We start from the raw sequence: 12,797 nt of genomic DNA, 5'->3' as shown, positions 1-12,797 counted from the left end.
TCTTTCTTTTGGGGCGTCTGTTATCTCACTAGAGGAAAGATACTCTATCCAAACAATGTATTCGGGGGGATTGTCCCAAAGGGGATTTATCTGAGAGCTTGAAGGGGCTTTGAATCCTCTGGTTCATGCTTCTCATTTTACAGATGTGACCTCAAGATTTGCTGGGTCCCTCCTCCCTGCCTCTACCTTTTCACCCCATGCCACTTCTCTGAAGGCAGCTGGCTGTGTGCCGCCCACAGGGGCACGTTGCTCAGACCTCGGCCGAGGTGCGAGTGCCACAGCCACCAGCTTTTCATCACTGTGGGTGTGGAGGCTCACCTGAGTCCCAGAAACCGCCTTGAACTTGCACCCCATGGTGACATAGCATGCCATCTGTTTTGTCTCCGCAGTGTGACCCTTATATAAAAATAACACTGGGCAAAAAAGTAATAGAAGATCGAGACCACTATATCCCCAACACCCTCAACCCAGTTTTCGGCAGGTAACGAACATTTCTAAACGTTTTCTGTCATTCATTTCTCATGGCTTAGCTGGTAAGGATGTGACGTGTGCCAAGCACTGTTCTAGGCTCTGAAACTGTGACCATGACTTAGACAGATATTCTAAGCAGCAGAGCAGGTAGTAAGTACCATGAGGAAAATAAAGCCAAGTCACGAGATGGGCTTCTCTGAGAGAAATTTGCTCTGAGTCAGGGAGGTCGAGGGAGCAGGGGGGCTGGGGGAGGGATGGCACGAACCCCAGAAGTCCAGGAAGTTTGCGAGCTCTAGGCGAGGAGGACAAGCAGAGTGCTTCCCTGTAGCAACGTGTTCATTCTCTCTCCCTGAATCCAGTCTGGGCCCTGTCCTCGGGGACATTCTGATTCCACCTTTTCCATGTATTAATGACCTTGTTGGCAAAGCTGAGGAGGGGGTAAGATGCCTTCTGTTCCTCAAGACTCTTGAAAAAGCTGTCGTTTCTTCATTGTTGCCACTTTAGACTTGTTTCTGGGCTGTCACACTGATCTCATCAAGGGAAAGAGATCCTCCTCTAGGGAAAGGCAAATCCAGGTCACCTCTAAATGGGACCCATATTGTTTAGTTACAAACTGCATCCACATTTAATGATAGCTAATATTTGCTGAACTTTTAACTGAGTGCACGCACTCTGCTGAGCCGTTTATGTGAAACATCTCAAAAATGTCACAACTTTGAGATGCAATTGTTCATCCCCATTTGATAACAGAAGAAACTGAGGCATATGGTGAACCAGTACCTCATGTGCTTGGCTGGTAAAAGGCAGACTCGGGATGCGCACCCAGGCCACCCGACCTCAGGGGCTGTGTGGTATCCACACTAGGCTCTCAGTGGCTGCCACCATGTCATTTTCATGTCCATGTCCAGCCTATCAGCAGGGCAGGGCCAAGGTCAGCAGCCCCACATTACGAATGAGGGAAACACAGTGCCAGAAATCTGTCGACAGAGCTAGTCCATGCTAGGGCCAAGATTTAGGTAGTAATTCCTGACCAAGCCCCAGGCCTTTCCAACACCCTTCATAATGCTTCATGGCAAAGCCATCATGTGTAGAAGAAATGTTCTTTCTGCTGTTATTTCCCAGAACCTTGCCAAACGGGAGAATACTTTGTTCTTATTTGATGTGTAGCCTATAGTTTAGTTACTGGCTTTATTATCTTACCCATCCTCTCCTTTTCTACTCATGTTTGTTGGTTTGTGTCCTTATGCATTCTCTCCTGTGTGCATGCAAGTGTGCACGCACGCGCACACACACACACACACACACACCTCTGCTGCACACCCCAAAGCTGCGTGCTGGGGCCAGGGAATGGAAGTAATCCTCTGGCACGGCAATATGATCATTTTCCTTTTCTTCCGCTGATCCAGCCCTGAGGTCTAGACAGGAAAAGGCACGCAGGGCAGGAAGGAGGGCTCCATGTGAGGGAGACAGGGAAGCAGGGGAAAGCCAGCTTTTATGGGAGAAAGACGGCCCTGTCTGTATTGCATGTCTCAGAGGAGCCAAGCACAGGCTTAAGTGGCAGGAAAAGTCTTGCTCAGAGACACCCTGGGAGGAAGTGATGCTGTCAGGCTCTGCCAAGCCAATCCATGCCTGGTGTATATGCAGATTCTCTCCTCCCCAAGGAGATGTTGGCTTTGCAGCCTCTTGGATGGCTGTTGGTCCCTGGCTCGGTCTTAGGGGGGTGACTTTCTTCTCAGCAGAGACCCTGAGGGGTTCTACGATAGGAATTCAGAAAGAAGCAACCTTTCCTATGTGCTCAGCCATCATTCAGCATATTCTTGTCACATCATAGCAACATCCAGATCAGAATTCAACAGAATGTATGTCTTCTATAGAATGTTAATTGGTATTCTAAGAAAAAAGTATTCCTTCATCAAACCAAGACACTCAGGTTGGAGATGACTGCAGGACTTCTCAGAGCCTTTAGTTTGACCAGAGGGACTCCAAAAGCAGTGGTTCTCAACCATATTTGACCAAAGAATTATTTTTCTCAAAGGACACATCATATATTCTAGTTTAGAATCCAGTTCTAAAAATGTGATATTATGGGGCATGTGTAGATACAGGGCTTCATGTATGGTCATGATTCATTCGCCTTTTCTCATGTGGCTACCTGCCTCTCCCTGCCCCTTCCTGGCCACAGCCATCTAGAGAAGCCCCTGAGAAGTTTGCTTCCAGGGCCCCAGTGGTTCACACCCTTCTGCTCAGATGGATTAACATTCCTGGCTTTGGGGGCAGGAACTAGTCCACACACCAGAGTGCAAGGAGAAGGGAGGAGGCCTGGGGAGAGGAGGGATGGGAGAGGCCTCTCACACTTTGCCTTCACCAAATTTATGGAGCACCTACTATGGGACCCATACCTCTGTGGATGGTGCAAAGACCAAACCTCACCCATCCAGAGCTTATGCCATTCCGTTTATCATCCTTTCAGAAACTGCTCACCTGCCACAAGAATCTGAGATGTGTTTGCAGTTCAATATGAACTCTATAGAAAAGCCTTTAAGAAGTAACGGCAGACCAGAAGGCCTAGGTGGAGGGATTGAGCCTTCTCGGCACCTTGCACATCACATGTGTTGGGGCACACCACTCACCACGCCCCTCCCTGGTGCTCTTATGGGGCAGTCAAGGATGTTCCGTGGGCAGTGGTCTCTGTTGAGGCAGGGGGCACGTAGTAGGGGCACAGAGAGAAGGCTGTAAATCAGGGTGCTGCGTCTTTAAACTCCCAACTGGGCAGAGATGCCTGGGTGCCCCAGTTAATATGCATGTGATAATAATGTTAATAATATTATAATTAATCACTAGTATTATCATAGCTCCTGGGTTTTCAGCCATGCAGTCATGCCGAATGCTTTCTAAACACTGCTCCGCCTGACCCTTACAACCCCAGGAGATGGTAGGTATTACTGTCACTATTTTACAGATGAGAAAACTGAACACAGAAAGGGTAAATAAGTGGCCTAGGGTCCCACAGCTAGTAAGCTAGGATCAATACCTCAGGGTTCACACATAGGTATTGAAAGCCGTGCTCTTCCCCTGAGCAAGCATATAACCTTGCATTGTTCTTATTACTAACATGTGCTGCTGCCAAGTGCCCCCACCCACTGCCACCCACCTGGCTGGCCCAGGCACCATGTTCTCCAGCAGCCATAACCTCCACCCAGGGATTCTCTGCACAAAGCCCTGATTTTTTTTTTTTTTTTTTGAGGGACCTGGATAGAATCATGGAGATTCTAACTTTGCGTTTGTTGATTTAGAATGTATGAACTGAGCTGCTACTTACCTCAAGAAAAAGATCTGAAAATTTCTGTCTATGACTACGACACCTTTACCCGTGATGAAAAGGTGGGAGAAACAATTATTGATCTGGAAAACCGATTCCTTTCCCGGTTTGGGTCTCACTGCGGCATACCTGAGCAGTACTGTGTGTAAGTTGCTTTGGCCATAAATGTAGACAATTTTCTCCATCCAACATTAATATATGGGCACGCCTTGGTTCTCTACTTCAGTGCCTGCCTTCTGTGAGCCACTCCTCATTTGAGTCAGATACATACTGTTTTTAATAATAGGATTATCTTTGGGAGAATAGGGCCAGAGCATTACTCAACTCCAGGGCAATGCCCCCGCCTCCCCCCACTCCTGATCAATTTTGTGATGTCCCTCTTTCCCTAAGTGCTATTTGGCATATTCCCATAGTGTCTAATGAGATACAGCCTGCAATTTCTACTTTATGAACTTGCCTATTGTGATTACAGTATGTAGACAAACCTGTCATTTTTGTGGAGGTGGAAATTCAGGGGTGGGCGGGCAGGGAAAGGATGAGTTGGCTGAGGCCAACCTAACTGTGGATTTTAGGTCTGAAATAGATTTCTAGGCAAAAGCCAAAGGGTAGAGCACATTCCCTGTTCCCTCATTACATGGACACACCTGTAAGTGTATATGTGTGTCAATCTAAGAAGAACCTCTGTGCCCTGGAGTAACTCTGAGTGTGGAATGTTATTTACAGTTCTGGAGTTAACACCTGGCGAGATCAACTGAGACCAACTCAGTTGCTTCAAAATGTAGCCAGGTTCAAAGGCTTCCCACCACCCATCCTTTCTGAAGATGGAAATAGAATCAGATATGGAGGGCGAGACTACAGTTTGGATGAATTTGGTAAGTGCATAACCATAGACTGCAAGCTGGTTACAAAGTGTAGCAACCTATCTATATTGCGGGGCCCCGCTCTGGAGGGGGGGATGGACAGAGTAGTGCCCTAATTATACCACAGGAGACTCCACACACAGGACTATCTAACAAAAGCCCCATTATACCAGGTTTTGCTGTCTTGTCAAGTGTCAAAGTGCACACATTTTCTTGTCTGTCTTATGTTTTACTTGCCCTTTTGGTCGTAGCCATTTGAGCTTTGAACACAAAGTTCTAGTAATTTCTATGTAATGCATGTTTAGCTCATAATTAAGCTCAAAAGTGCTCAGGTGGTAATGCAAGAATTTCTCATCCAGTCTTCTTCCATCATTCTTCCAGCCCTTCTCTGAGAAGGCTCAGGGATGCAGGGGGTTGGTTTGAAGAATCTTCTGAGTTCACATCTGGCTCATGTCTGAGCTTGGGGTCTTGCTCTTTCTCCAGCAGTAATTTATAATACACTCTGTCCTGACACATAGCCATCTAGCTGCGCTATGACAAAGCCTGAAATAAGCTTAATAGAGCCTAAGAGCTGTGATGTAATTCAGTGTTTTGTAGGGAGAGAGGGCTTCCGCGAGTGGGTGGCAGTGGAGCTTGCCTTGGAGGGTGGACAGGATATCCAGAGAAGGCCAAATACAGACACATGGGAGTAAAGGTGCTTCCCTGATCCTCAACTGTTTATTCTTGACATTGCAAGAAACTGTATTTTGTCCTTCCATTTGAAGAGGACTTAGTCAATATCAGGAATGATTAGATGCTTAGGAAATGTTGATGCTGCTGTCAACATAAGAACTTGCGAAAGGGATTGGGAATCAACTGGCAAGTAACATGGCGTCATGGTTAAGAATACCCCTCAAATAAACAACTCCCCCCAAACTGTCTCAGTCATAAGGCTCATTCCAGTTACTCTTGTTACCTAACAAATCACCCCAAAACTTAGCGGCTGAAAAACATCTATTTTGTTTTGCCCACAGTTTTGCGGGTAGGAATTCAGGAAGGGCTCACTGGGCAGTTCTCACCTGACTAGCTCATGTGGTTGGTTGCTGTCAGATGTTGGGGCGGGGGAGAGCTATAGCTATGCAAAGGTTTGACCGAGCTGGGTGTCCAGGATGCCTCGCACACATGGCCGGCAGTTGATGCTGGCTCTTGCCTGGGGCTAATAATGATCAGAACACCTCCTCAGTCCTTTCCAAAAGGGCGATCACCAGAGACTCATGCTCCCTACATGGTGGATGGCTTCCCTCAGAGCAAGCATCCCAAGAGGACCAACCAGAAGCTATGTGGCATGAGAAGTCACACAGCATTCTTTCTCTGCACTTCAGTGATCAGATATGTCTCCAGATTCAAAGGAAGAGGACAGAGAACTCCACCTCTCTGTCAGAGAAATTGAGGGCTGATTTGAAAATGCCACAGTGATGCTAGCTACTGTAACAATTAAACTTCCACATGTCAGTGGCTTAAAACAATAGAAGTTTATTTCTCAGAAGCTCACAGTAGGTATTCCAATGGGCAGCAATGCTTCATGGACTCAGGCCCTTCCATCTTGCAGCTCTGTTCTTGAACTCAGGCACCTAACATTGCTGTTTCTTCTGCGCCCAAAAGGGAACAGCACATAGAATCTCTCTCATGAGAGGGCTTTCTGTGCCAGGTCTAGATGTGACACACATGTCACTTCTACCTATGTAATTCAACTTCTACCTAATGTAATTCAAGCCCAACTAGGTTGTGTGGCCACACCTAACTGCAAGGGAAGCTGGGAAATAGAATCTGGCTGTGAGCTCCTGCCACAAAAGTAAATACAGGCTGCTCTCACTCACTGTGTTCTGGTCCCTTTGCTATTGGCAGCCCCCAAGTCAGGTGTGAGCCTGGTTGGGGCAGGGCCCATGGCCAAGAGTGACTTTTCTCAATGACTCATTCACAAACCCAAGTTTGCACACTGGCACTGCCCTTCTGGGATGAAGGGCTACATGCTCCTAAGGGCAATCTGGCTGAACTGTTTGCAGATGCCCCTCCCTGTTTCAATGCCACTCTCCATTCCAGAAGCCAACAAAATCCTGCACCAGCACCTCGGGGCCCCCGATGAGCGTCTGGCCCTTCACATCCTCAGGACTCAGGGGCTGGTCCCCGAGCATGTGGAAACGAGGACTTTGCACAGCACCTTCCAGCCCAACATTTCCCAGGTAAAATAGCTGTCCCTCTGAAGACCCATCATCCACATCCCAAACACAAACACAGTGGCAAGAGCTGACCCAGATTTGCCTCTTTTGTCTCTTTTGGACACTTTTAGATACACAAGAAATAGAAAGGCAGCTTAGATTAGCTTTATCCCAAAGGGGAATTTATTCTAAGAATTTCTGGGTAACTCACTAAATCCAGACAAGAGGGTGACCATGACTCTGAACAAGCTCTCTCCCTGTCTCTTGTCTGTTTCTCTCTCTCAATCTCCGTTAGTCTGGGCTCTCTTCCTTTGATCACCTTTCTACGTGAAAGTCAGAATACTGTGGGCCGTTTCTAAGGTTTTTATGTTATAATGTAGCCCCAGCTACTTCCAAACATGGAAAGGACTGGTTGCCCCAACTTGCCCACCCAGCCACCCTGCTGGACTGCTGAGCAGCAGCCAGGCAGACAGTGCCTGGGGAGCACTGGGCTTGGCCCCACCTGGGTGAGCTGCTGCTGCCTGAGACCACAGGACACGAGATGGCTCATCACAGGGACCACGTGGATAGTGATAGGGGAGGCTCAGTTCCCAGGAGCTGGGAAGCAGTTTCCAGAGAAGCGAGGAGAGACGTGGCAAAGGCCAGAATGACCCGCGAGGAAGCTTGTTCCAAGGAAGACTCCTGGCCGCACCTGCAGTCGTTCAGATCCAGTAGGTCCAAGGTGGGGTGGGGGTGGGGGCAGAATCTGAGTTTTAACAAGTAGCCGGAGGTGTTCTACTACAGGTGCTAGAAAATCACACTTAAAGTAGTATTAATTGAATAAGTGCAAATATTGGCAACAATGACCACACAACTGTGGATGAGCTTCTCTCTAAAATGTTTAGAGAGTGGCAAGTGGCCTGGGCTTACTAGTTTATTTTGTCCCTCATTTCTTGCTTTTATTCTGTTCCACATTTTCATTTTCTTATTTATTCCTTCTCTCAAAGAGCCCATTCCTCCTCCGCTCTCCCCTTCCACCCCTCAATTGGATAAAGTCTTAAGAAATTACAAAGTGAGGAAGATTTCTCCCTCCAAATCCACCCCTCCCTTCTACTTCCCACCCCCCATCAATTCTACCTACTGAACTGGACAGACTGTGACTGGGCCTTAGGAGATACCCAGATGCCTCACGTTCTGCATGGTGCCTGATATATTATAGAACCTGGAGCCCTAGAGATTAGTTAGAGGAGAGTCAGGACCAGAGAAAGATATGTCCTTTTTCAAGAGTTCCAGTTAACTCATTTGGATCACTGTGTGCTAGGAAGCCAATCTGGTTTCCTTGGTAACCTTAAAGACCAGCCTGAAGGCAGAGTCTACATAACATCCAAGAACAGTTTGGGGAATTTAAGTTGGTTCATACGGTTGATATGGTTTGTTAATGGCATTCCTGGCATGTCTGGAAGAACATTCTAGTCAGATAGATGGCCCTGGTCATGGCAATGGAAGACCTGAGCGGGACCTCACCAAGATGACACCACAAGTGTCATTTAGACTTTCACTTCTCCCCTTCCTGCGAGCCTCCTCCCAGGTGGTGGACACTAGCCAGCCATGGCAGGGATTCCTCAACTTTGGGGAACAGTAATGTTCTTGTAGTTTTCTGGATCTCTCCTTGGAAGTACCATGTTGTAAGCCTCTCTTTTACAAATTAAATACCATTTTACATTATTTTTATTTTCTATCTGGAGGTAAGTGGAGAAAACCCTGTGTGTCACAAAATCAGGACTGATAACAAGCAGGCAATATGATAAATAGAGTTCTGAGTGAAGGACGCAACTTTCAAGTCATTGTAAGAGGGTACAGGAGCATGTGTGTGTGTGTGTGTGTGTGTGCGTGCATGCGTGTTCTGGGGTTGTGTCCGCGATGGGAAGCCCTCTTTTTATTAGCTGGGGGACATTCAGACTATAATAGAGATGGGCACACACAGCCATCGGAGACTCCTGGTGAGAGTGGGAAGTGCATGGCCTAAATGACATTGAAGATAGATGATTTATCTTGGTTTGCTCTTCTACTCTACTTTTTCACTTTCCATATGCATTAATACATTAGCAGGCCTGAATAAACAGTTTCACCTAGAAAATGTGAAAAAAAGTTACAGACTCTACCACTCATAATACAACTTAATATTTTTTTTCATTTTTGAATGATGTAGGGGAAACTTCAGATGTGGGTGGATGTTTTCCCTAAGAGTTTGGGGCCACCAGGCCCTCCTTTCAACATCACCCCCAGGAAAGCTAAAAAGTAAGTAATCTTAAGACCCTGCTATATTAGACTAGGGTCTTGGTGCCGGACCAGAGAAAAAAACACCTTCAAAATGTGCTCCTTTCAGATACTACCTGCGTGTGATCATCTGGAATACCAAGGACGTTCTCTTGGATGAGAAGAGCATCACAGGAGAGGAAATGAGTGACATCTATGTCAAAGGGTAAGGTTAGCATCCCAGGCTAGTTTGCCTTTGACAAAGAAGGAATGAAACAGACTCTCTCCTTCGTGAGTCACCATCATTCAACGTATCCTCTCTAGGATTCTTGGTCAGGTGAAGCTATTTCATTCCATTAATGTAGTGTGCTCAGGAAGCTCCAGCAAGATGAAGGGAAAAAGAGAAATCTGTATGGATCTTGTTTATAAGCAGAGGTATCTAATGGCTATTAGAGCCAATAAAAATTTTACATTTTTCTTTTAAAGTTGGTTCAGTTTATTAGCAGACTTGTTATTTCTTTTTAGTCCTGCAGTTCATTTTTATTCCTTTTTGATATCTTGAGTAACTAGAAACACAAGTAAGGCTTTTAAAATTTCAGTTTGTATATATTTTATTATCAGCAGCTAATGTCCATGGAAAAGAGGAAACATTAGCATATGTCCAAAAAAATCTTTGATTCCACCAACATTTACAGAATGCCTACATCCAACATGTAAAGTTCTGTTATTCTGTTATTTGTATCATTCAATTCCAAATAATCCATGTTGATGTTAGTTTCTTGTTATGCCCCGATCAAAGATGTCAAGTACAGAATGGCATAGTGATGCAAATGCCAGATTCTGGAGCCAAACTACCTGGACTGAAATCCTGATACTTTCCCTACTAGCTGGGCAAGTAGTAAACTCACTGTTATCCATCTGTAAAATGCAGATAAAGATAGTACTTGCTAAAAAAAAAAAAAAAGATAGTACTCGCTGCTCTGATATTCAGAATATTGAGTTACTGAAAGCATTTAGGACAGTGCCTGGGAGATAGTAAATACTATGTGTATTAGGGTTCCCCAGAGAGTCAGAACAAGTTGTGTGTGTGTGTGTGTGTGTAGAGGGAGGGGAAGAATCAGAAAGATAGAGAGGGAAATTTATTATAAGGACTTAGCACACATGATTATGGAGGCTGAGAAGTCCCATGATTCCAACAGGTGCAAGTTGGAGACTCAGGAAAGCCAGTGGGGTAGTTTAGACTGACTCCTCCTTCTGCCTCTTATCCTATTCAGGCCTTCAACAGATTAGATAAGGCCCACCCACACTGGGGAGGGACTCTACTTCACTGAGTCCACCAATTCAGATTCTAATCTTATCCAGAATCACCCTCACAAGACACACCCAGAATAATCTGTAACCTGGGCACTCCATGGCCAGTCACACTGACACAGAAAAGAACTATCACGCTGTGTAAGTGTTAGCTAGTATTATTACTATTCCACATGGACCAGGTTTGGTTCTTTGATATGTAAAAGATAAGATTTGTTGAAATTTAATATATTCATAAAGTGATAACAAAGTTTCACTTATGATCCCAAGTGGCCTTCAATCAAAACTTTGTTGAAGACATAATTACTATCATTTGGGTTCACTGTAAACAGGGAATGTTTCATCAAGTTCTTCATTATTCTTTCTCATTTCAGGATCTTATTACCATTCCCCAAGGAAAACTAATCCTGGCTAATTATATATATGCAAATTTATTTGACTGTCATAAGCATTATTTTTTTTTTTTTCAAATCAGAGAAACAAACTCAAGAAATACTGGACTGAGAGAAAACTCTAATCAAAGAATAAAAGCAGCTTTGCGCAGTGGCAGTATCGTAGCCAATGAGGTTTATCCGAGGCGCGATTATTGCTAATTGAAAGAATAAAAGCACCACCTAAAGTACCACATCCTATTTGGAATTAAAATCTAAATACTATATGTGAAAAATGAATTATGCACCACCGCATGCTAATACAGATAGTGTATTACTAACCCTAATACACATAATATTTACTGTCTACCACAGAATAATGAACAGCTATGACCCTTCACATATTGGATACATACAAAATTATACATATGTGTACATAAATTCATAGGGTAGTTGTTTAATTTGTTTTGAAATAAAAATGTGAAAAGGTTCATATTTAGAATTAAATATGAAAAGACTCAGGAAAAAAAGAGAGGGAAGAGCTTCAAGGGGTGAGCGGTCTAGGCAAGGAGGATGGTGGCACTTTGGGGCATTGATGTTGTCAGGAAATGAAGTCACTGAGGGCCTAGCCAAAGAGTGTGATCTCTCTTCAGCAAGCTTAAAAGTGGATAAAGATGAATCTTTCAATGAATCTAGCTAGTCAGTAGTCAACTAGCAAAAAGTGCAACTGTTGTGTGGTTGATTGATATTAATACCACCACTAATAATAGGATCTAATGTTAGCATGCGACTTTCTAGTCTCCATGGTCCCATAAAGCAGAATAATAGGCCTGGACTTTGGAGTCAGCCCATCCAGGGCTTCATAATTCTTAATACTTAATTCTGTCTGTTACTGGCTATGTGACCTTGTGGAACTTAGCTATTTCTGTCTGGACCTCAGTTTCCTCATCTGTAAAATGGACCAGTTATATAATTGTTGGGAAGAATAAAATAAGGCATGCTGAGTACCTGATTCATGACAGATGATCAGTAACACAGTTAAGGATTTCCCCCTTCCCATTCTGGCCCTTCTAAGCCATGAGCGCCCGTTCTGGCTTCATATTGACTAAGGGAAGGGAGCACATATTGTTAATCTTATTTACAGATGGGAGAGGAAGCCCAGAATGGTAAGTGGCAGAGTGAGTTCATAGCCACGCCTGCCTCCTACTAAGAATCTCTACTGGGGGCAAGGTCATCCAAGCATCAGTATTTTTTTTTTTTAACTCCACAGTTGATTGCAGTGTGAAGTGTGATTCTCACAGGCCATCAGTGGGGAGGACTATGCACTCTGCCACCTTATCAGTCTAAAATCCAGCACTCCCCTGGTTCCTCAACGGGCCCCTTCCCAATAGCAGGCAGATGTGACAACTTCTTCCCCTGCACGTTCATTCATTCCTTCAACAGACCTATTACATGCCAGGCACAAGCCACAGAAAACTTTCCAAATGTCAAAAGTTAAGATGTTAAATTGTTTATGGAAATGAGTTTTCATAAATATGCACATGGAAATAACAGCTTACATCTCTCTTGCTAGTCTCATTAATGTGATCATAGTGAATTTAAGAATAATAAAAAAAAGGAAGCTGTAAGATTACTTGAGTCGTGCCTGTTTTGTTTGCTTAAGTAAAATGTAGAAGAGGAAATGCTAAAATTTTGAACTAACTCATATTCATTAAGCCTATCAGCAGTGATGACAGACACTGATGAGTTATAGTTAGGAAGACTAGCATCATAGCCAGCAAGCTTCAGCATTCCCAAAATAGAAGCTAAGTTGTTGATATTTTCCAGAAAATGTCACCTTATCCCCATTAACTGAAGTCTAAAGGGTTTCCTGCTTTGGTTTTAGAGAAATTATGTTTTATTTGGCTACAACCGGTGTTGGATGCAACAGAGCGCCTCCCCTTCATAAATCACCCCCAGCTCCGTAGATAACTGGAACCTGCCCAAGAAAAGTGCATTAATTCTCTTGCCCTTCACTCCCCTAATCACTGCACAA

The 12,797-nt window shown here is 44.6% G+C and overlaps 1 protein-coding gene and 1 non-coding gene across 7 annotated transcripts in view; both read left to right on the top strand.

The window, feature by feature from the left end:
- Window positions 1-12,797, top strand: part of MYOF (myoferlin) — a 142,565-nt gene that overhangs the window by 121,187 nt on the left and 8,581 nt on the right. For 5 of the 6 annotated variants that reach the window (XM_049103616.1, XM_049103615.1, XM_025466545.3 and 2 more), the window contains 6 exons: window positions 390-481; window positions 3,765-3,935; window positions 4,514-4,662; window positions 6,730-6,869; window positions 9,034-9,122; window positions 9,211-9,306. In XM_049103616.1, coding sequence (XP_048959573.1) covers window positions 390-481; window positions 3,765-3,935; window positions 4,514-4,662; window positions 6,730-6,869; window positions 9,034-9,122; window positions 9,211-9,306 — 737 coding nt within the window. Of the gene's footprint in view, window positions 1-389; window positions 482-3,764; window positions 3,936-4,513; window positions 4,663-6,729; window positions 6,870-9,033; window positions 9,123-9,210; window positions 9,307-12,797 lie in introns of those variants that run through there. The other variant, XR_007406922.1, reaches the window with a different exon arrangement.
- On the top strand, window positions 10,924-11,066 carry LOC112672654 (U4 spliceosomal RNA). Its single transcript, XR_003144397.1, has one exon. It is a non-coding gene; the product is annotated as a U4 spliceosomal RNA (small nuclear RNA).

The sequence above is a fragment of the Canis lupus genome, chromosome 28 (genome assembly GCF_003254725.2).
Source record: "Canis lupus dingo isolate Sandy chromosome 28, ASM325472v2, whole genome shotgun sequence".
NCBI lineage: Eukaryota > Metazoa > Chordata > Mammalia > Carnivora > Canidae > Canis > Canis lupus.
This window is presented reverse-complemented; position numbering and strand designations above follow the sequence as displayed.